We start from the raw sequence: 26,006 nt of genomic DNA on the forward strand, positions 1-26,006 counted from the left end.
CCCGTGGGCCCACATGTGTAAATCTAACTGTAGGTGGGAAATAGTTGAGCTTCTCATGTCATGTGCATGTCGTAGGCCGTTCTAGGCCACGTTGGGCCGAAATGGGCCGTGTGGGCCCAATGGGCTTGTGGGCCCCACACAGATTAAATCCACGATAAGTGATAAATATTGAATTGGGCTATGAGGGTCACATAGCCGTAATTGAGTTTGGACTAAATGGGCCACAAGAGCATGTGAGCCCACTTGCGCTGAGTAATGGGCCTTGGGCCATTTACACTGTTATGATCATTTAAGTTATCTGTGTCGTTTGAAGTGACTGTAAACATTCGGAGAGGTCATTATCTGAGCTGGAACCCTAAAATAGGTAAAATGAATGTTATGCCCCCAAGGGCAAAATGACTAAAATGCCTCTACATGTTATATGGTTGTTATTTATGCCATTTATGATATGTTGCATTCTTGTGATATTATGGTACATGGGGAACGGGATCATTGATTTGGAGGAAGTATATGATTTGTTAGGGTCACATGGTCGCTTGAAGATTGTGGATCCACCGATGGTTTAAAGCCATTATGTGATTGGCAGCTCTGCTGCGAAGTTGGTTAGTGCAAAAACCAGTGCTACATCAGGAGTGTAGGGATGGGTGGGTCGATTAAATCCCACAAGAGTGTAGGGTTGGATGGGATACGGAGTGCAGGGTTGGTTGGGTATTTATGCATTGCATAATCCGATTCTGATTGTGACTTGGGCTCATGCCCAACTGAGGCTACTATGGGCTAAGGCCCAAATTGATGTGACACATGCTTTAGGATCAATGAGGGTTGTACACACTGAGTTTTCATAAACTCACCCCCTCTTTTAAATTTTTCAGGTAATCTTCAGTAGGCAGTTTGACGTATGGGAGGACTCGGAGGTGGCCACATTACGAACGGCTTTAAATTTTTGCATTTTCCTTTACATTACTTAAATTATTTTCTCTTTGGGTTTTTGATGTAATAAGGCCTTTTCTCTAATTTTCTAGCTTTTAATTTGGAGGTTATAACTATTATGATTTATTTCTGTTAAAGGTAGAGTGCGGTTTTCCAAAATGATATTTGTTTTCAAAACATCACGTTTTCGTAACATTGTTGAATTGCTTCCATAGCAAACATGTTTTTTTTAAAGTAAGGCTAGTTTAAAATGGTTAACAAATAATTAAGTTGACTTTAGAATTAAACAAAGGGGCTTTTATCTTTCAAGCGAGATTTCTTAATAAGATAAAGTTTTTCGAAAAAGTTTTTTTATGTGACATGCCAGATTCAGCCATAACGTCTAGGCCGGGTTTGGGGTGCTACATTTAGGGGTACCAGAGTCAAGATGCAAAACTTGGCTGGGAATTGGGCCTTAGTTTTTGGATTTTAAAGTTATTTATAAATAATTTTGAAGCATTTTGAAGGATTTTTATTGTGTGGTTCAACGAGTCTCCGACGTCAAACCAAGTAAGTTCTCCTGATACTGAAATCTATTTTAAACTGTTATACTATAGATAGTTACTGGGCTTACTTTAGATGATAGACTATACTGAGACTATTTAGCTAGAGTAAACTGAAAATGTAACACCCCTTACCCGTTACCGTCGCCGGAACAGGATACAAGGTATTACCAGAACATAACACATACCATTAAACATAACCGAAATATAAATATGTCATCCAATTTGATAGTGCATCGTATAATATATGTCTTGAACAATATTAGCCAACTTTAATGGCTTGTACAAATTAGCTGGTCGAGTACTGTAACTAATATTTTAAACCTAGACAAATATGACACGTAACAAAATAATTAAGCCTACTATACATGCCATAATTCAAAACGTTTAGTTCAAATACCCTAAAGTATGATAGTGCGGGTAGATCTTCATGATCCTTAACTCCTGAGCAAGCCGAAGAACACTATAAGACAAAAGAGAGAAACAAAGTAAGCTTATAGCTTAGTAAGTAAGTATGTAAATACTAATTAAAAAAATCTAACATGTTTACACAACAATTCAAGTATATCTACTTTAACTTCACTATTCATTCCACTTTGTTTAAGCTGTCTCTGCTGCGTCATATTCACTAAATAAATCATAACTCGAGTTACAAAACTCGAAATTCAAATCCGTAAAATTTCCCTCAATCTAGACTCATAAAGCTTTTTGCTAATTTTTTTCTATAATTTTTGGTTCAGCCGATTAGTACAGTTTATTAGTTAAAGTTTCCCCTGTTACACAGCTCGATTGATCTGACATCTGTTCACTACAAATTGAATTTCTCTCAGTACAAAATTCAAACAACCCTGAAGTCTGTTTCATTTAAAACTAGTCTCAATAAGGAATTTAGGCATGTAAACTATATTTCTTAATTTACTTTGTACAAGTTTTAATGATTTTTCAAAGTTGGAACAGGGGATCACGTATTCATCCTGAGCAAGTCACATACAATTGTAAATATCTCAAAATATAGAATTCCTTTGCTTGCTCTGTTTCTTTTACATGAAAGTAGACTCATTAAAATTTAATTTCACATCTCATTCAACTTCTAATTATATTTCTCCTATTTTTGGTGATTTTTCAAAATCACGTCACTGCTACCATCTAAAAACAGTTTTAATGCTAATTTCACTCTTTCACACATTCTTTATGCTAACCTCATTTTATCTTATATATGTATATACCACAAATCATTTTCACCACATTTCATTCACCAAAAGTGTAGGTCCAAACCACAATATCACCACAAAACCATCCCGTTGAACAATTCGGATCAATCCTCGATATTTAATGGTTTCAAAGACACACCCCACCATCATACTTCGTTTAGTTCGGCTCTCTTGTACACATGGTGAACACTTAGTACCACTCATGCGACCCAACCGATTTGTCTCGTAGCTCTCTTGTCTACATGGTGTCCTTCACTTGGAATCACGCATGCGACCTAGCTACATTTATCTTTCACGTAGCTCTCTTGTCTACATGGTGTCCTTCACTTGGAATCACGCATGCGACCTAGCTACATTTATCTTTCACGTAGCTCTCTTGTCTACATGGGATACATCTCGTATCACACATGTGACCTAGCTACTCTGAGGTGTCTCAGTAGCTTTCTTGTACACATGATGTGCACTCAGGCATCATACATGTGACCTAGCTACGCTCCTCTATTTCATTCGATCTCTCCAATGTTCAATGGATCTCTCTCTATATTTATTTCCATTCTTCCAATAGTCGATTTATATTTTAACATCAGCTAGTATGTTTATATAATAGGCTGAAATATAAGAATGTACATGAAATTATTGTAATATTTACATACAAACTTACCTTGGTGCAAAATATGGAAATTTTGCAATTTAGTCCAAAACTTTTTCCTTCCCTGCTCGAGATCAATTCCGCGTCTTTCTTGATCTATAATAACACATTTAGCTCATTTAATACTCATACTATTTATTTCAATCCAAAAATCACATCATGGAAAAATTACATTTTGCCCCTAACTTTACAAAATTACAATTTTGCCCCTAGGCTCGGAATTTAATTTCAGCCCTTATTCTTATATTTTATGATATGCTGAACATTTTCTCTTCTACAACAACATCAAATTCTCACTCTATCATATAGTTATGAACAATAGGTATTTTTACCGATTATCTTGCTTTTACTCGTTTTCACTTAAAACCGAGTAGCACAAGTTATTTAACATAATTTAAAACCTCATATTCTATCATAAAACATCAATATACACAAATTTCACCTATGGGTATTTTTCCCAATATGAACCCTAGGTTAAATTATTACTAGCATAAGCTTAATCGAGCTTAGGGATTCCAAAAGCGTAAAGAACATTAAAAGCGGGCTTGAAATCACTTACTATGGAGCTTGAAAATTGAAGAAACCCTAGCTATGGAGAGAGGAGAATTCGCAGCAACTAAGGAGGATGATGATCAATTTTGTGTTATTTTTCCCATTTTATTTCATTTAATATCCAAATGACCAAAATGCCCTCCTTACTAAACTTTCAAAAATTCCTTCCATGTCCTAATTTTGTCCATGAACTTAAAATTGGTCAAATTGCTATTTAAGACCTCCTAATTAATATTCCAAAACAATTTCATACTAAAACTTACGGGATGCAAATTTTGCAACTTATTCGATTTAGTCCCTACTTTCAATTTAAGCACTTTAGGCATAGAATTTCATCACGAAATTTTCACACAATCATGCAATCATATCATAAACCCCAAAATAATTATAAAACAATTATTTCTATCTCGGATTTGTGGTCACGAAACCACTATTCGATTAGGCCCTAATTCGGGTTGTCACAATTCTCCCCCCTTTTGAGATTTTCGTCCCAGAAAATCTTACCGAGAAAGAGGTTTGGGTCTTGTTTCCTCATAGCTTCCTCGGGTTCCCACGTAGCCTCTTCTATCCCATGTCTGTGCCACAATACTTTCACTAAAGCTATACTTTTATTTCTTAACTGTTTAACCTCTCGAGCCAAAATCTTTATTGGTTCCTCCTCATAGGTCATATCCGATCGAATCTCAATTTCTGTTGGGGAAATCACATGTGAAGGGTCGAACGATAACGTCATAACATTGATACATGAAACACGTTATGAATTCTTTCTAACTCTGCCGGTAAGGCCAACCGATATGCCATCTGGTCCAATTCTCTCGAAGAATCTCGTACGGCCCAATAAAACGCGGACTCAACTTGCCTTTTCGACTAAATCTCAAAATCTTTTTCCATGGTGACACCTTCAAGAACACTTTATCACCCACGAAATTCAATCTCTTTTCTTTTTAAATCGCATATGACTTTTGTCGATCTGAAGCGACTTTCAAGCAATCCGAATTACTTTTATTTTCTCTTGGTTTCTTTAACTAGATCAACTCCATGAATCTGTTTCTCACTAAGCTCGGTCCAATATAAAGGAGTTCGACACTTACGACCATACAAGGCTTCAGACGGTGCCATTTGTATACTTGATTGATAAGCTGTTATTGTAGGCAAACTCAATCAAAGATAGATATTTCTCCCAACTACCTCCAAATTCTAAAACACAACATCTAAGCATATCTTGAGTACGGATTACTCTTTCCGTTTGACCATCTGTTTGTGGATGAAATGCGGTACTAAAGTTCAATTTTGTACCCAAAGCTTCTTGTAACTTTTTCCAAAATCTCGAGGTAAATCTTGGATCTCTATCGATATTATAGACATAGGTACTCGTGCAACTTCACAATTTCAGCAATATATAATTCGCTAATTTATCAAGTGAGTAATCGGTATGCGTCTTGGTATAAAGTGGGCTGACTTTGTTAATCTATCAACCACTACCCAAACAGATCCTTCTTTTAGGAGTTAAAGGCAAACCGGTTACAAAATCCATGGTAATCTTGTCCCATTTCCACTCAGGCACCATTACCGGTTGAAGTAATCCGAAGGCACTTGATGTTCAACTTTTACTTGTTGATGATCAAACACTTGGTTACAAATTCGAAATGTCCTTTTCATACCGCCACCAATCTGACTTCTTTAAATCATTATACATTTTGTGCTACCAGGATGAACGATAAATGACCATTGTGCGCCTCATGTAATATTTTCGAATCAATTTATCGTTTTTCGGCACACATATCCCGTCTCGAAACATCAAACAGGTCATCTATAAACACTACTACAAACTTATCCAAATATGGTCGGAAGATCCGATTCATTAAGTCCATAAATATAGCTTGGAGCATTTGTTAAGTCGAAAGGCATCACAAGAAACTCATAATGTCCATACCTTGTCCTAAAGGCGTTTTACACATCGACTCCTTAACTCTCATTTGGTAGTAACCGGACCTCAAATCAATCTTTGAAAACACTGTGGCCCCTTTAACCGATCGAATAAATCATCAATCCTCGCAACGGTACTTGTTCTTTATAGTCACCTTATTAAGTGACGGTAATCAATGCAAAGTCTCATTGAACCATCCTTCTTCTTCTGAATAATACAGAGCACCCAGGAGAGAAACTCGGTCTCACAAATCCCTTGTCTGTTAACTCCTGCAATCGAGCCTTCAATTCTTTTAATTCATCGAGCCATTCTATATGGAGCAATCGAGATCGGTGCGATTGCGGCAACAAATCAATAGCAAAATCTATCTCTATTCGGAGGCAACCTGGCAATTCCTCCGAAATACATCTGAAACTCACGGACTATCGGCCTTGATTCAAATTTCGGTTAGGGCAACTCAATATTCATTACATAAGCGGATAAGCTTCACCCTTTTCTCATGTATTTACATGCGGACATGTGCGAAATCACCATAGGCAATTTATTTGATTCATCTGTTTCAACCCACGAATTTCTCCATTTTCACATTTCAACTCTAGTGTCTTTTGTTTACAATCTACCTTAGCATCATACAATGTTAACCACCCATTCCCAAGATAACGTCAAACTCACCAAATGGTAACAAACATCAAGTTGGCCGGAAAAGTGACCTTGAATCATTAATGGGCAATTCTTGCAAACCTTGTCAACTAGCACATATTGGCCTAAGAGGTTCGACACTTAAATCGTAAACTCAAGAAATTCAACAGCAACTTTTATTGGATACTAAATTCATGCAAATATAGGAATGAGTGGACCGGGATCGATCAATGCAATAACAATAGTATCATAGAGAGAAATGTACCAATAATAACATCGGAGATGATGCATCTTCTCGAGCACGTATAGCATAAGCTCTAGCGGTGCTCTAGCTTCCGATCTTGCCGTTAAATCTTTCATCACGCTTTTACTACTAGTCCCACCTCCAAGATTTCTCGGTGGTCTACCTCTACTAGCGGTGGTATTCATCTAGCACTCTGAAATCTTTCTTCTTTAACTTTCTCCGGACAATCTCTAATAAAATGCTCATGAGAACCACTTTGAAACAAGCTCGCTCGGTCCCCAACACTCACCATAATGTTGCTCGCCACATTGTCGACACTCGGGCTTTCTAGGTCGCACATTACCCACACTTGCCACCAAGTAGCTTGAGCTTTAGACCCGAATATGCTCTACCACGATCTCTGTGAATCCCCAATTGAAACTATCATTCGAGGGTTTGTCTCTTTGGACCTCTTTGGTTGAGATTGAAATGGCTTGCTTATCTGTCTTTTTCTGACATCTCGGGCCTCAATAGCAGCTTTTCTTCTTTCTTTGTTCAATTCTTCGGCTTTAAGAGCTCGATCAACCAATATGTGACACCCCGAATGTGACCCTAGTCGGAGAGTGGTTTCGGGACCACGAAACCGAGTCACAAGAATAATTAAGTGTTATATTCCGTGCTTATTGTATGTGGAATTGGTATGCGTAAATATTTCGTGTCTCGATTTTTATTAATTAGGTGCTAATTTATAAGAAAGGACTTAGTAGTGAACTTTGAAAGTACGATAGGGAAATATGTGATGACTAATTAAAGCATGCATGCAAAATAATGGACTTGCATGTCAAATTTCCTTTTTACAAATGATGGCCGCCATGACAAAGTGATATGGGCTAAACATGTCATGAAACATGTTTTGTTGGGCATTAGGGAGAAATCATAAACAAATAAGCATGGGTAAGAAAAGAATGAAAAAAAAATGTGTGAGAGAGTAGCATTCCCCCATTGCCGTGCAACCAAGAAGAGAAAACAAAAAATTTGTTCATCCTTTCTCATCTTTTGGCCGAAAATCATAAGGAGGAAGAAAGGGATTTTTGCTCCATTTTTGGTTTAGAAGAGAACTAGAAGGAGATTTGGCCATACTTGTACCAAGATTAAGGTATGTATGAGGTTGTGTTTGGAGTTTCATGCATGACTTGGTTACTAACTTGATGTGCATGTTAGCCATGGCTCAAATCTTTGTTATGCCATGGAAATGGTATTTGGGCAAAGTTGTTATGGTGATAAAGCCATTGCATGCTAAGTGTGAAGCTTGATGATGATGCATGCAATGATGGATTTTCTATTCATGAGTAAGATTTTGAGTTTTCTCTTTGTTTTATCATGATTAAAGTTGAAAAGGAGCATGATTGTCATATTCGCCATGATGCATTCTTGAGCATGATTCATGCTTCTTGCATGTTAGTTAAAATTTGTGTTTTGGATGGCTATGGACACCTTGAAAATTCGCCATGCTCATATATGCATATATATGATTGCACATTATGTTTGGTTATGAACTAAGTGATGAATATATTGATTTAAAGAAGAAAATGTGGAAGAATGCTTGTGAAATTGCAAGCACAATTCGCCTAGCACACATATAAGTGCTTGATGCTATATTATAAGTTTTGGGCCACAATGTGCAAAGCATTAATTAGTAGATTGCATGCTGTTTTGTGAGGTATTAAGTGCAAAATTGACCTCAACATGTACATGAATATTCGGCCTTGGGTAGCCTATTGAAGGCCTTAGCATTTCCTTGATGCTCAAATAAATTGTATTGAATTGCTTGATGTAGTATAAAATGTGCATGACCATTGTGTATTCAAGCTAAAGAGTGGCCATATGACCAATTAAAATCCTTGTCATATTCGCCATAAGCAAGCACAATGAGGTTTTAATAAATTGAATTTGTTTGAATTAGCTCAAGAGCTAAGAGGGCCACAATTGGACAAGGGAAGGAAAAGGTGATCGAATAGCCGAAAAAGCCGTTCGACAACATCCGAGGTAAGTCCTCAAGAAGTGACCTTACTTGAATTATGTGAGATGAAATATGGATGTGTATGATTATTGATGATGTGTGTATGAGTATTTGAATTCCACGGGCTAAGTCCCGGCGAATATGCTAATGATTATAATTGTGTTTGAGCCTTAGTAACGAAAATGAAATATGTATGTCCAATGATTATTGATGTATGTGTGCATGAGAAATTGAATGATATCGGGCTAAGCCCAAGACAACTATGCTGGAAATTATATCCGGGTTAAGACCAAGGCAATTGTGCTAGTGGCTATATCCTGGCTAAGGCCCAAGGCATTCGTATGAGTTACTCTATCCGGGCTAAGACCAAGGCATTTGTGCACGTGATTAAATCCGGTTATATTCAAGAATCTTGGGCTGGAGGTGAGTGTTGGTTGCGAAATGAATTTAATTAGTACACTCGGAAAGCCCAAAGGATAAGGTACGTTATATGTGCATTGGAAAGTCGACGTGTTTGAGCAACATTCGCTCAATCGACTAATGAATTTCAGTTATTGAATTGATTGATGCTTTGCGAACTTATATAATGATGAAGTATGAAGTAAGAATGTGTATTAATGAAATGATGCATTTGGCTATGTGAATGTATTGCTGTAAATTTATAGTTCATTATATTCCTTGAGACTTACTAAGCATAAAAATGCTTACCCGTTGCTTTGGCTCTTAGTTTTCTAGATTTCGCTCGAGGCAATCGGATTTGGGATCGTTGAAGTCAAGTCATCCACACTATCAAGCCTCCATTTTGGTATAAATTTTGGTTGAACTTGAGATGGCATGTATAGGACTACCCCTTGTTTGTTAAATATGTTGTAATGTAAGTATGTACGGTAGTGCGAAAATGGCTCGAAAAGGAAGCATGAACTTAGACTAATTATGGGTTGTATGTATATATTTTGTGTCATGATGTGGCTATGGCTTGGAAATGGGAATGTTGGTCATATGATCAGCCATTGGCATGGTTAAAATGATCATATATGAACCTATGTATGGTAAGGCTAGTTGAATCATGGAGACCACCAAATAGGTAAGTCCTATCTTAAAACAGATGCTGCCAGCTGCAGTGGCATGAATGTGAAAAATCACCAAAATTCATAGGAATGGAATTAGATAGTGAATAAGCTATGTAAATGAACCTTGATGAGTCTATTTTCATATGGAAGAAACGAAACGGTCATAGGAGTTACAGGTTAAGAGATATTAAAGCTATTGTGAGACAGGGCCAGAATGGTTTCTGGGTTCCCTGTCGCAACTTTAAAAATTCACTATAAATTACCCAAAAAGAATTAGGAGATATACCTTATATGTACAGATTCCATTTTGAGTCTAGTTTCATTAGAAACAAACGACACCAGCTTTAAAGCCCTGTACAGAGAGATATTCAAGTTATACCGCACGAAGGTCAGAGCAGTCGATCCCTGTAACAGGGGTAACTTTAACTAATAAACTGTACCAATTGGCCCGACCAAAAATCCTAGAAATAAATCCATGGATGGATATATGAGTCTAAATTCAGGGAAAATTTACGAAACCAGTTTCCGAGTTTTGAAACTCGAGATATGATTTTTAAGGCGACAGTGACGCAGTTTTCCAGCCTGACTGGAAATGTCAAATTGGTGGGCAAAAACATGTGAACTTGGTTTGTTAACCCTCGGGTCCGACACCGCGATGGTCTCGGGTTTGTGGTGTTACAATTTTATTGGTATCGAGCCACGGTTTAGTCGATTCTAGGACTACCGTGATGTGTTTGGGGTCTAGCTATACATGCCATTAAATGATGAATCGATAGTGTGATGAATTCGACAATTTGACTTCATGTTTGTTTATAGCAATGGATCCCGATCCCAACCGAAGCGATAGCTGATGATGTGGAGAGTGTGGCACCTGCTCCGCGCAAGGGACAGCGCCGGGACTCTCAACCTATGGCCAGTAATCCTAATGATGAGGCTAGGCAAGCCTTTTATAGTGTGATGAACGAATGGTTTAATCAATACATTCGAACCAACACGGCTGTTCCACCACCTCCATTCCCGATTTAATGCAACCCCGCACCTACAATACCTCCGAATCGACCAAATAAGGTCGGGTAAGCCCCGATCGATAGGATTCAAAACATGGGGCCACTGAATTTAAGGCTACGGATGATGATGATGCCGAGCGAGCTGAATTATGGTTAGATAACACTATCCGGTGCTTGATGAGCTATCCTGTACACCGATGAGTGCTTAAAGTGTACCATCTCCTTGCTACGCGAGTCCGCCTACTATTGGTGGAGTACTCGACTTCGTGGTGCCTAGAGAACAAGTGACTTGGGAATTCTTTCTAACCGAGTTCAAAAAAAGTATATTAGTCGAGATTCATCGACCAAAAGCGGAGGGAATTCCTTGATCTTAAGCAAGGTTCTATGTCCGTTATCGACTACGAACGAAAGTTTGTGAGGCTTAGCCGATGCTGCGAGAATGCATTTCGTCCGAAGCTATTATGTGTAAACGCTTGAGGATGGGCTGAATGATGATATAAGGATGTTTGTTGGCATTCTCGAGATACGAGAGTTCGTAGTACTTGTTGAGCGAGCTTGTAAAGTCAAGAGCTTAGAAAGGAGAAACAAAAAGCGATGTGGGGATTGGAGAATTCGAAGAGGTCCTCGAGAAAGTCTCTTCAACAAGCATCGAAGAGATTTCGAGATGATGCGAGCCGGTTTAGAGGCGTTTCGGGCTTTTCTAGACGAGGACGCGATCGACCCCCTGTGACCACACGAGTCACCTCGATCGGCGATGGCGGAAATGATCGCCGAGAGAGGGCGGAGTGTCCACATTGTGGCAAATGGCATTCGGGAGCTGTTGGTTTCGTGATCGCTCTCGCTATAAGTGTGGATCGGCCGACCACTTTATGAAGGATTGCCCGAGGATGCATGAGCAGAATGCAAGTCGAGTGCAAACCCGGGTGCTACCATCGCCGAGGTAGACCACCTAGAAATATGGGCAATGTCGTTGGCGGTCGAGAGGATCTAGAGATGCTACCATCATATCTCGAGGCTCGTGCTCTGCTAGGACTTATGCCATCTGCGCACGCCGAGGATCTTGCCTCTTCGGATGTTATTACCGTACTTTCACTCTTTTCAATACAAATGTAATTGCTTTGATTGACCCCGGTTCTACTCATTCATATATATGTGAAACCTTAGCATCCAAGAAGACTTTGCCCATTGAGTCTCTTGAGTTTGTAATTCGGTGTCAAACCCTTGGGTCATTACGTGCTTGTTAACAAAGTGTGCAAGAAAAGTCCCCTAGTGTTCCGAGGTTCTTGTTTTCCGCGGACTTAATGCTTTTGCCATTCGATGAGTTCGATGTTATTCTTGGTTTGGATTGGTTGACCATGCACGATGCGGTTGTAAATTGCAAGAGCAAGACTATCGATTTGAAGTCGCGAATAATGAAATAATTCGGGTTGAGTCCACGGACTTAAAGGGTTGCCACCGTAATATCGCGATGTTGGCCCGAAATATGTAAGAAAAGGGTGCGGCGCGTACCTTGCGACGTGCTCGATGACAAGGAATCGAGAAGAAACCCGAATCTGTGCCCGTGGTTTGTGAATACCGGATGTTTTCCAAAGAATTGCGGGTTTACCACCTGTTCGGAAATAGAATTTGGCATCGAATTGGTACCGGTACCACTCCAATTTCGATAGCTCCGTGTCGTATGGCCCCAACGGAATTAAAGGAGTTGAAAGTTCATTGCAAGAATTGGTGGATAGAGGTTTTGCTCGCCTGAAGTTTTTCGCCTTGGGGTGCGCCGTGCTGTTCGTGAAGAAGAAGGATGGAACCATGCGATCAGTGCATCGACTATCGTCGACTTAACAAAGGGACGATAAAGAATAAATATCCGTTGCCACGTATTGATGACTTGTTCGATCAATGAAGGAGCCTCGGTGTTCTCGAAAATAGATTTGAGATCGGGCTACTATCAATTGCGAATCCGAGATTCGAGACGTGCCCAAGACCGCCTTGAGCGAGATATGGTCACTATGAGTTCTGGTGATGCCGTTTGGGCTCACTAATGCCCTACGGTATTTATGGATTTAATGAATCGAATCTTTAGACCATATTTGGATCGATTCGTAGTCGTGTTCATTGATGACATCTTGGTCTATTCAAGAAATGAGACCGAACATCTTTGAACACCGCGGTTAGTGCTTTGCAAATTTTACGGGACAAGCAATTATATGCTAAGTTCAGCAAGTGTGAGTTCTGGTTAAGAGAGGTTAGCTTCTTGGGTCATGTGGTATCTGCATCGGGTATTCGAGTCGACCCGAATAAAATTTCAGCCATACTAAATTGGAAGCCTCCGAGAAATATTACTGAGGTTCGAAGCTTTTTGGGGCTTGCCGGTTATTACCGACGTTTTGTAAAAGGGTTCTCAACGATAGCCACGCCGATGACGAAGCTACTCTAAAAGGATGTTAAGTTCGAATGGACGGAGAAATGCCAAAAAAGCTTCGATCAACTGAAAACTTATTTGACTGAAGCCCCAATTCTAGTGCAACCCGAGTCCGGCAAGGAGTTTGTTATCTATAGCGACGCCTCTCTACTTGGGTTAGGTTGCGATATTAATGCAAGAAGGTCGAGTTGTGGCCTGTCGTCGAGGCAATTAAAGCCACATGAGAAAAATTATCCGACTCATGATCTCGAATTGGCGCCATCGTATTCGCCTTAAAGATTTGGCGACATTACTTATTTGGTGAAAGGTGCCATGTATACTCGGATCACAAAAGTCTCAAATATTTGATGACCCAAAGAGACTTAAATCTGCGACAAAGACGTTGGCTTGAGCTGTTAAAGGATTATGAATCGATCATTGATTATCACCGGAAAGGCGAATGTGGTTGCGGATGCCTTGAGTCGTAAATCGTTATTCACTTTACTGACGATGAATGTGCACTTGTCCGTCCGATCCGACGGTGTGTTAGTGGCTGAATTGAAAGCCAAACCACTATTGACACACCAAATTCGAGAAGCTCGTAAAGTCGACGACGAGCTGGTTGCAAAACGGGCTGCGTGTGTTTGAACGAGGACTCGGAGTTTCAAATCGACGATGACGATTGTTTGAGGTTCAAAAGTCGTCTGTGTCCCAAGGAATTGAACTCATTTCGATAATTCAATGAAGCCCATTGTAGCCAAATGGCAATCCACCGGGAGTACGAAGATGTACAATGATTTGAAACGTCGATTTTGGTGGCATGGTATGAAGCGAGACATCTCCGACTTTGTTTCAAGATGTTTAATATGTCAACAAGTGAAAGCGGAACATCGTGTGCCTTCAGATTACTTCACCAATCACGATACCCGAGTGGAAATGGGATCGAGTCACAATGGACTTTGTATCCGGACCGCCATTGTCGACAAGTAAGAAGGATGCGGTTTGGGTCGTGGTAGATCGATTGACTAAGTCGGCCCACTTTGTCCCCGTCGCACGGATTTTTCAATGGACAAATTAGCGGAATTGTACGTTTCTCGATTGTGAAATTACACGGGTGCCTATTTCTATCGTGTCGGATAGAGATCCGAGATTTACCTCGCGGTTTGGAAAAAGTTGCAAGAAGCTTTGGGTACCAAGTTGCATTTCAAGACCGCCTTTCACCCCCAAACCGACAGATCAATCCGGCGGTGTAATTCAGATACTTGAGGATATGTTAAGATGTTGCGTCCTCGAGTTTAGTGGTTCATGGGAACGGTATTTGCCGTTGATTGAATTCGCTTACAACAACAACTTTCAATCGAGCATTAAGATGGCACCTTATGAGGCTTTGTACGGCGTAAATGCCGTACACCATTGTTTTGGACCGAGCTTGGTGAAAGCAAGATTTTCGGGTGGATTTGATTAGGGATGCTGAGCGAAAGTGAAAGTAATCCGTGAAAGTTTGAAGATAGCCTTCGATCGTCGAGAGTCGTGCGCGGATATGAAGCGTAAGGATATCGAGTATCGTGGGTGATAAAGTGTTTCTCAAGGTATCGCCTTGGAAAAAGATACTCGTGTTCGTAGTAAGGGCAAGTTGAGCTGAGGTTCATTGGGCCATATGAGATATCGAGGCGAGTCGGTCCGATGGCATATCGTTTGATTTTGCCCCCGAACTCAAAAGGTTCACGATGTCTTCCACGTGTCGATGCTTGACGTTATAGATCCGATCCAACGCACGTGATTAGTCCATCGAAATTGAAATTCAAGCTAATATGAGTTATGAGGAAGAACCAATTCGTATCCTATCACGAGAAGTGAAAGAGTTATGAAACAAGCGGGTTCCGCTAGTGAAAGTGTTATGGCTCAAGCACGGGATAGAAGAAGCTACTTGGGAGACCGAGAACTCTATGAGGGAGCGATATCCGAACCTATTTACTGGTAAGCTTTTCGGGACGAAAATCTCTTGAGTGGGGAGAGTTGTGACACCCGAATGTGACCCTAGTCGGAGAGTGGTTTGGGACCACGAAACCGAGTCACAAGAATAATTAAGTGTTATATTCCGTGCTTATTGTATGTGGAATTGGTATGCGTAAATATTTCGTGTCTCGATTTTTATTAATTAGGTGCTAATTTATAAGAAAGGACTTAGTAGTGAACTTTGAAAGTACGATAGGGAAATATGTGATGACTAATTAAAGCATGCATGCAAAATAATGGACTTGCATGTCAAATTTCCCTTTTTACAAATGATGGCCGCCATGACAAAGTGATATGGGCTAAACATGTCATGAAACATGTTTTGTTGGGCATTAGGGAGAAATCATAAACAAATAAGCATGGGTAAGAAAAGAATGAAAAAAAAATGTGTGTGAGAGAGTAGCATTCCCCATTGCCGTGCAACCAAGAAGAGAAAACAAAAAATTTGTTCATCTTTTCTCATCTTTTGGCCGAAAATCATAAGGAGGAAGAAAGGGATTTTGCTCCATTTTTGGTTTAGAAGAGAACTAGAAGGAGATTTGGCCATACTTGTACCAAGATTAAGGTATGTATGAGGTTGTGTTTGGAGTTTCATGCATGACTTGGTTACTAACTTGATGTGCATGTTAGCCATGGCTCAAATCTTTGTCATGCCATGGAAATGGTATTTGGGCAAAGTTGTTATGGTGATAAAGCCATTGCATGCTAAGTGTGAAGCTTGATGATGATGCATGCAATGATGGATTTTCTATTCATGAGTAAGATTTTGAGTTTTCTCTTTGTTTTATCATGATTAAAGTTGAAAAGGAGCATGATTGTCATATTCGCCATGATGCATTCTTGAGCATGATTCATGCTTCTTGCATGTTAGTTAAAATTTGTGTTTTGGATGGCTATGGACACCTTGAAAATTCGCCATGCTCATATATGCATATATATGATTGCACATTATGTTTGGTTATGAACTAAGTGATGAATATATTGATTTAAAGAAGAAAATGTGGAAGAATGCTTGTGAAATTGCAAGCACAATTCGCCTAGCACACATATAAGTGCTTGATGCTATATTATAAGTTTTGGGCCACAATGTGCAAAGCATTAATTAGTAGATTGCATGCTGTTTTTGTGAGGTATTAAGTGCAAAATTGACCTCAACATGTACATGAATATTCGCCTTGGGTAGCCTATTGAAGGCCTTAGCATTTCCTTGATGCTCAAATAAATTGTATTGAATTGCTTGATGTAGTATAAAATGTGCATGACCATTGTGTATTCAAGCTAAAGAGTGGCCATATGACCATTTAAAATCCTTGTCATATTCGGCCATAAGCAAGCACAATGAGGTTTTAATAAATTGAATTTGTTTGAATTAGCTCAAGAGCTAAGAGGGCCACAATTGGACAAGGGAAGGAAAAGGTGATCGAATAGCCGAAAAAGCCGTTCGACAACATCCGAGGTAAGTCCTCAAGAAGTGACCTTACTTGAATTATGTGAGATGAAATATGGATGTGTATGATTATTGATGATGTGTGTATGAGTATTTGAATTCCACCCGGCTAAGTCCCAAGGCGAATATGCTAATGATTATAATTGTGTTTGAGCCTTAGTAACGAAAATGAAATATGTATGTCCAATGATTATTGATGTATGTGTGCATGAGAAATTGAATGATATCGGGCTAAGCCCAAGACAACTATGCTGGAAATTATATCCGGTTAAGACCAAGGCAATTGTGCTAGTGGCTATATCCGGCTAAGGCCAAGGCATTCGTATGAAGTTACTCTATCCGGCTAAGACCAAGGCATTTGTGCACGTGATTAAATCCGGTTATATTCGAGGAATCTTGGGCTGGAGGTGAGTGTTGGTTGCGAAATGAATTTAATTAGTACACTCGGAAAGCCCAAAGGATAAGGTACGTTATATGTGCATTGGAAAGTCGACGTGTTTGAGCAACATTCGCTCAATCGACTAATGAATTTCAGTTATTGAATTGATTGATGCTTTGCGAACTTATATAATGATGAAGTATGAAGTAAGAATGTGTATTAATGAAATGATGCATTTGGCTATGTGAATGTATTGCTGTAAATTTATAGTTCATTATATTCCTTGAGACTTACTAAGCATAAAAATGCTTACCCGTTGCTTTGGCTCTTAGTTTTCTAGATTTCGCCGAGGCAATCGGATTTGGGATCGTTGAAGTCAAGTCATCCACACTATCAAGCCTCCATTTTGGTATAAATTTTGGTTGAACTTGAGATGGCATGTATAGGACTACCCCTTGTTTGTTAAATATGTTGTAATGTAAGTATGTACGGCCGTGCGAAAATGGCTCGAAAAGGAAGCATGAACTTAGACTAATTGCGGGTTGTATGTATATATTTTGTGTCATGATGTGGCTATGGCTTGAAATGGGAATGTTGGTCATATGATCAGCCATTGGCATGGTTAAAATGATCATATATGAACCTATGTATGGTAAGGCTAGTTGAATCATGGAGACCACCAAATAGGTAAGTCCTATCTTAAAACAGATGCTGCCAGCTGCAGTGGCATGAATGTGAAAAATCACCAAAATTCATAGGAATGGAATTAGATAGTGAATAAGCTATGTAAATGAACCTTGATGAGTCTATTTTCATATGGAAGAAACGAAACGGTCATAGGAGTTACAGGTTAAGAGATATTAAAGCTATTGTGAGACAGGGCCAGAATGGTTTCTGGGTTCCCTGTCGCAACTTTAAAAATTCACTATAAATTACCCAAAAGAATTAGGAGATATACCTTATATGTACAGATTCCATTTTGAGTCTAGTTTCATTAGAAACAAACGACACCAGCTTTAAAGCCCTGTACAGAGAGATATTCAAGTTATACCGCACGAAGGTCAGAGCAGTCGATCCCTGTAACAGGGGTAACTTTAACTAATAAACTGTACCAATTGGCCCGACCAAAATCCTAGAAATAAATCCATGGATGGATATATGAGTCTAAATTCAGGAAAATTTACGAAACCAGTTTCCGAGTTTTGAAACTCGAGATATGATTTTAAGGCGACAGTGACGCAGTTTTCCAGCCTGACTGGAAATGTCAAATTGGTGGGCAAAAACATGTGAACTTGGTTTGTTAACCCTCGGGTCCGACACCGGCGATGGTCTCGGGTTTGGGGTGTTACACAATACTACAAATTCTTTCAACTCCAAAATTCCTACAAGCATTTTAATGTCCTCATTCAGTCCATCTTCAAATCTTCTACACATAATGGCCTCGGTAGACACACATTCTGGGCATACTTGTTGAGTCTTACAAATTCGCTTCATACTCGCTACAGACATTTCCCCCTGCTTCAATTCAAGGAACTCCTTCCGTTTTTGATCAATAAATCGCTGACTTATGTATTTCTTTCTAAATTCTTCCTGGAAGAAATCCCAAGTAACTTTTTCTTTTGGCACCACTGCAACCAAAGTCTTCCACCAGTGGTAAGCCGAATCTCTCAAAAGTGATACAGCACACTTTAAGCATTCCTCGGGTGTACATGAGAGCTCATCAAATACACGGGTAGAATTTTCAAGCCAGAATTCTGCTTTCTCAGGATCATCATCGACATTTGCTCTAAACTCTTCGGCTCCTTGTTTTCGAATCTTGTCAACCGGAGGCTTGTTCATTCTTACCAAATCTATACCTTGAGCAACTCTGAGAATCGCCCGAGGTATAGGAGGGGTGGAGGAGGTTGAGCATTTGGATTTGCTCGAATAAATTCAGATACCAATTGTTCATCATTTGGAGAAAGGCATCCCGAGCCTCATCTCCTTGTCTCAATGTCTCAGGTCTACTTTCTCAGGTAGCGGTCCCTTGTGCGGGAGCCGGCGCATTACTAAAGATCATCACCGCAGTTCCTTCAGGGATCCATTACTATATTAAAACAAAACACGCTTTAGAATAATCAGAGTCACCACACTATCACAATATTTTTATGGCATGTATAGCTAGACTTTTACACACACTTTATTAGTCCGAGAACCGACTAAACCATAGCTCGATACCACTAAATGTAACACCCTTACCCGTTACTGTCGTAGGAGCAGATACAAGGTATTACCGAACATAACACATACCATTAAACATAACCGAAATATAAATATGTCATCCAATTTGATAGTGCATCGTATAATATATGTCTTGAACAATATTAGCCAACTTTAATGGCTTGTACAAATTAGCTGGTCGAGTAATGTAACTAATATTTTAAACCTAGACAAATATGACACGTAACAAAATAATTAAGCCTACTATACATGCCATAATTCAAAACGTTTAGTTCAAATACCCTAAAGTATGATAGTGCGGGTAGATCTTCATGATCCTTAACTCCTGAGCAAGCCGAAGAACACTATAAGACAAAAGAGAGAAACAAAGTAAGCTTATAGCTTAGTAAGTAAGTATGTAAATACTAATTAAAAAAAATCTAACATGTTTACACAACAATTCAAGTATATCTACTTTAACTTCACTATTCATTCCACTTTGTTTAAGCTGTCTCTGCTGCGTCATATTCACTAAATAAATCATAACTCGAGTTACAAAACTTGAAATTCAAATCCGTAAAATTTACCTGAATCTAGACTCATAAAGCTTTTTGTTAATTTTTTTCTATAATTTTTGGTTCAGCCGATTAGTACAGTTTATTAGTTAAAGTTTCCCCTGTTACATAGCTCGACTGATCTGACCTCTGTTCACTACAAATTGAATTTCTCTCAGTACACAATTCAAACAACCCTGAAGTCTGTTTCATTTAAAACTAGTCTCAATAAGGAATTTAGGCATGTAAACTATATTTCTTAATTTGCTTTGTACAATTTTTAATGATTTTTCAAAGTTGGAACAGGGGATCACGTATTCATCCTGAGCAAGTCACATACAATTGTAAATATCTCAAAATATAGAATTCCTTTGCTTGCTCTGTTTCTTTTACATGAAAGTAGACTCATTAAAATTTAATTTCACATCTTATTAAACTTCTAATTATATTTCTCCTATTTTTGGTGATTTTTCAAAATCACGTCACTGCTACCATCTAAAAACAGTTTTAATGCTAATTTCACTCTTTCACACATTCTTTATGCTAACCTCATTTTATCTTATATATGTATATACCACAAATCATTTTCACCACATTTCATTCACCAAAAGTGTAGGTCCAAACCACAATATCACCACAAAACCATCCCGTTGAACAATTCGGATCAATCCTCGATATTTAATGGTTTCAAAGACACACCCCACCATCATACTTCGTTTAGTTCGGCTCTCTTGTACACATGGTGAACACTTAGTACCACTCATGCGACCCAACCGATTTGTCTCGTAGCTCTCTTGTCTACATGGTGTCCTTCACTTGGAATCACGCATGCGACCTAGCTACATTTATCTTTCACGTAGCTCTCTTGTCTACATGGTGTCCTTCACTTGGAATCACGCATGCGACCTAGCTACATTTATCTTTCACGTAGCTCTCTTGTCTACATGGGATACATCTCGTATCACACATGTGACCTAGCTACTACTGTGGTGTCTCAGTAGCTTTCTTGTACACATGATGTGCACTCAAGATCATACATGTGACCTAGCTACGCCCTCTATTTCATTCGATCTCTCAATGTTCAACCGGATCTCTCTCTATATTTATTTCCATTCTTCCAATAGTCGATTTATATTTTAACATCAGCTAGTATGTTTATATAATAGGCTGAAATATAAGAATGTACATGAAATTATTGTAATATTTACATACAAACTTACCTTGGTGCAAAATATGGAAATTTTGCAATTTAGTCTAAAACTTTTTCCTTCCCCGCTCGAGATCAATTCGCGTCTTTCTTGATCTATAATAACACATTTAGCTCATTTAATACTCATACTATTTATTTCAATCCAAAAATCACATCATGGAAAAATTACATTTTGCCCCTAACTTTACAAAATTACAATTTTGCCCCTAGGCTCGGAATTTAATTTCAGTCCTTATTCTTATATTTTATGATATGCTGAACATTTTTCTCTTCTACAACAACATCAAATTCTCACTCTATCATATAGTTATGAACAATAGGTATTTTTACCGATTATCTTAGTTTACTCGCTTTTCACTTAAAACCGAGTAGCACAAGTTATTTAACATAATATAAAACCTAATATTCTATCATAAAACATCAATATACACAAATTTCACCTATGGGTATTTTTCCCAATATGAACCCTAGGTTAAATTATTACTAGCATAAGCTTAATCGAGCTTCCGGATTCCAAAACGTAAAGAACATTAAAAGCGGGGCTTGAAATCACTTACTATGGAGCTTGAAAATTGAAGAAACCCTAGCTATGGAGAGAGGGAGAATTCGGCAGCAACTAAGGAGGATGATGATCAATTTTGTGTTATTTTTCCCATTTTATTTCATTTAATATCCAAATGACCAAAATGCCCTCCTTACTAAACTTTCAAAATTCCTTCCATGTCCTAATTTTTCCATGAACTTAAAATTGGTCAAATTGCTATTTAAGACCTCCTAATTAATATTCCAAAACAATTTCATACTAAAAACTTTTGGGATGCAAATTTTGCAACTTATTCGATTTAGTCCCTACTTTCAATTTAAGCACTTTAGGCATAGAATTTCATCACGAAATTTTCACACAATCATGCAATCATATCATAAACCCCAAAATAATTATAAAACAATTATTTCTATCTCAGATTTGTGGTCACGAAACCACTATTCCGATTAGGCCCTAATTCGGGTTGTCACAGAAAAACTATTGGAAACTAAAACTGTAGCGAGCCTGTGATTGCGAAAACAACTCTTAACTACTACTGTCATAAAATATCTGCTTAATTACTGAAACTATGAGTTAAATTTCATAAAATTTCTTAACCAGATTATACGCGAGGTGATAATAAGCACTAGAAGGGGTGCAAAAGGCCGCGGCAAAGGCTACAGAAGTGTCAGGGTTGGATCTTCGGCGTCGGTTCACATGCCCAACATGGAGGCGAGAGAAGTACCAGCTTCATCGGTACCCGAGACAGGGTCGTATGATCGAGCAGCTGGGGACAACGACCGAAGCAATGTTAAGGATTCTAGAAAGGGTCGCTGGGCCCAACACTGGTAATGGGAGCCGAGGGTCGATTTCTGAGAGACTCCGATCGAATGGAGCTGAGATCTTCAAGGATATCGCAGAAGTAGCACCGAATGTGGCCGAATATTGGTTGGAGGCCACCAAAAGGATAATGGACGACCTGGATTGCACTTTCGAGCAAAAACTGAAAGGAGCAATGTCGCTGCTGCAAGAGGAAGCCTACAAGTGGTGGCTTACCGTGAAAGAGGGCACTCAGCCTGACCGGATAACCTGGGAGTTCTTCAAATCGACATTTCAAGGGACATATGTGGGTGAAAGCTATGTGGATGCCCGGAGGAAGGAATTCTTGAACTTGACTCAAGGAGACCGATCTGTGGTGGAGTGCGAGGCAGAATTCTTACGACTCAATCAGTATTCTAAGGGAATAGTGGCAATAGATTATGAACGTTATGTTCGATTCAAAGACGACCTCAAAGACAGTCTTCGGGTACTGATTGCTTCTCAAAGGGAGTGGGATTTCGCAGCATTAGTAGAGAAAGAAAAAATTGCTGAATATGTAAAGCGCATTGAGCACCTAAATCGGGAAAGAGAGAGGGGCAAAAATAAAAGGGATTTTGAGCCCTCCAATAGCGATCAGAGGCCTAAGAGAAGGGCCAAAGTGGATGGGCCGGTCAGAGCGGGACCCATTGTTGCTACTACTGGGTTACCACCATGTGTTATTTGTGGAAAAGGTCATGCCAGAGAGTGCTGTAGGAGAACAGGAGCCTGTTTGAGTTGTAGTTCCATAGAGCATCATCTTGGAGAGTGTCCCGGAAGACTGGACCAGAGGCAAGTCTTTGGTAGAGGTAATGTACAGCCATCGAGGGGTAGGCAGCAGCCGCCTAGAGGCTGTGGTCAGGCCAGTGGTGGAAACAGTTTGCGTCATGGAGTGCTGGAAAGAGGTGCTAATCATACTGAGGTGAGGCAGCCAGCTTTGGTAGGCAAATACTGGTATGTACTTTACCCACAGTATGTTATTTACCTAGTTTAGAATTAGAGTGCACAGCGAGAGTGTTGTGTTGTAATCCGTGTTGTGTGACTATTTTAATAGTTGGAAATTTCAGGGACGAAATTTCTTTAAGGGGGTAGAGTTGTAACGCCCCAAATTCTAGGCCTAGAAGTATTGGGCCTTGAGTGTGGGAACTGTTAGTAGGCGGCTTATAAATATTTTAGTTAAGTAAGAAAGTGACATAAATTGCATGTTTGGTGTGGTGGTTAAGTGAATTGGGTGTGTTTGGGAATGTCCGAGAAGTCCTAGGTTCAAATCTAGGCTTTAGCAAAATTTTAGTTTTTCCCTTAAGTGAACCTGGCTTTAGCTTGTAGGCCTTATAACTATTAGTGGTTAAAATTTATCACAAGGAAGCATGTGGTCTAGTGGTTGTGGCATCATTATGGTGGAAAGGGATCTTGGGTTCGAATCCCATAACAAGCAGTGAGTATTTATTTTGTTAATGTGGCGGCAAGTGTTTGAATTGGATACAAACTATGCTGAGGTGGTTGTGGAAGTGGTCAAAGGGATAAATCAAGGAATTTGAAATGGGTGGTTATGGATATGGGGGAAAGTTGGGTGGAGAGAATCATGGATTTCAAATTTGGAGAGTTTGAAGCCGATTAGGGAAATTAAATATGCAAATTCGGCTAAGGGGGTTTGGGGAGTGCATGTACAACAATTTGAGAGTGTATAGGAGCTGAATTCTCTTTTTGGCATTTAGGGTTGTTTTTCTTTTTTACGTTTTGGTTTCTTTCTCTTCTAAAAGCTGAATCTAGTATATCCCTCTCCTCAATTTTAGTTCACCATTCGGCCGAACTTTGCCTTTCTTCTTCTTCCTCTATTTTATTCTTTCGGTTTTACTCTCATAGCTGAACCTTTTATTTCCTTTTCTCAACAATTTTTCTATTGTTCCTAAGGTTTGATTAAGCCAAATTCAACTTCTTCTTTACCCTTTTATTGTTTCTTTTCAAAGTAACCGAATACCTGTCCCTTCTCATTACCTTGGGTTTGTGTCTGTTTAGGCATTTAGGCTCTGACAAGTGACCGACTGTTTCTTCGTTCTACCATTTCTATCAGTTTATCTTGGGTAAGTATTTCTTGCTTCTTGACTCCGTTCTTGATTCTTTTTTGTATTGTTTTTCTCTAATGAAGCCAAATGATTCAGTTTAGGGTTACTGACTCTTTGATCCTTCTCATGCATTTGGGTTTTCAAATGTTCGTAGAAGTTTAAATCCCTCTTTCAGCATTCAGTCGGCAACTGGGGTAAGTAGGCTTATTTTGGCCAAATGTCCATTAGCCTTTTGTTTATTCACTCGGTACTAATGGATGCTTTTGGTTAACTAAGCTTCTCGACAGAAAGAGTGTAGTTGTCATTCGATTAGCATAATAGACAGAACTGTAGTCGTCAAGGGTGAGTGGTAAGTGTTGGTTTGAAATAAAGTTTTTATGAACCCCATCGATTAGGAAGTTGGCAAGTATGCATCAATAGATTGTAGGTTGATCGCGTATAGGTTAATCTGCTTCTCGCTTAATAGGTGTGTAACCGTATACCATGTTCACTAATTGGCTGAAAAGCCGAAAGTGTGTGTATGTAATCACACCCTTCTCTTTTGTAGGTTGGCAAAAGCCGAAAATCTGAAACTTTAGCATTCGAGGCCTCACGAGCGTACGAATGCCCGTGTGGTGAAACAGGCCCACAAAGCATGGGCGATAGGCTGTAGAGGCCACCACGAGCGCTCTCATGGACTTGGGCCTCGATGGGCCAATAGGCCTGCATGTGTAAATCTATCTGTAAGTGTGAAATAGTTGGGCTTGTCATGTCGTGTGCATGGCGTAGGCCGTTTTGGGCTATGTTGGGCCGAAATGGGCGGTGTAGGCCCAATGAGCTCATGGGTCCTATACAGATTAAATTCGCAGTAAGTGATAAATATTGAACTAGGCTATGTGGGTCACATAGCCATAACTGAGTCTGGGCTAAATGGGCCACACGAGCATGTGCGCCCACTTGGGCCGAGTAATGGGCCTTGGGACCATTTACACCGTTATGATAATTTAAGTTATCTGTGTCATTCGAAGTGACTGTAGACTTTCGAAGAGGTCATTATTTGAGCTGAAACCCCAAAATAGGTAAAATGACTGTGATGTCCCCAAGGGCAAAATGACTAAAATGCCCCTACATGTTATGTAATTGTTATTTATGCCATTTATGATATGTTGCATTCATGTGATATTATGCTGAATGGGGAACGGGATCATTGATTTGGAGGAAGTATATGATTTTTTAGGGTCGTATGGTCGCTTGACGACTGTGGATCAACTGGCAGCTTAAAGCCATTAAGTGATTGGCAGCTCTGCTGGGAAAGTGGTTAGTGCCGCAATTGGTGCTACATCAGGAGTGTAGGGATGGGTGGGTCGATTAAAACCCCATAGGAGTGTAGGGTTGGACGGGATACGGAGTTCAGGGTTGGTTAGGTATTTGTGCATTGCATAATCCGATTCTAATTGTGACATGGGCTCAGGCCCAACTGAGGCTACTATGGGCTAAGGCCCAAGTGGCATCGTTATTGTAATGAGCTTAGGCCCAAATTAATGTGACGCATGCTTTATGATCGATGAGGGTTGTACACACTGAGTTTTCGTAAACTCACCCCCTCTTTTAAATTT

The 26,006-nt window shown here is 39.5% G+C and overlaps 1 protein-coding gene across 1 annotated transcript; it reads left to right on the forward strand.

Moving 5' to 3' along the window:
- The first annotated feature begins 22,301 nt into the window (after nucleotides 1-22,301).
- Nucleotides 22,302-23,342, forward strand: LOC108474078 (uncharacterized). Its single transcript, XM_017775978.1, has one exon. The coding sequence runs from the start codon at nucleotides 22,302-22,304 to the stop codon at nucleotides 23,340-23,342; it is 1,041 nt and encodes a 346-aa protein (XP_017631467.1).
- Nucleotides 23,343-26,006: the final 2,664 nt, after the last annotated feature.

The sequence above is a fragment of the Gossypium arboreum genome, chromosome 3 (assembly GCF_025698485.1).
Source record: "Gossypium arboreum isolate Shixiya-1 chromosome 3, ASM2569848v2, whole genome shotgun sequence".
Taxonomy (NCBI): domain Eukaryota; kingdom Viridiplantae; phylum Streptophyta; class Magnoliopsida; order Malvales; family Malvaceae; genus Gossypium; species Gossypium arboreum.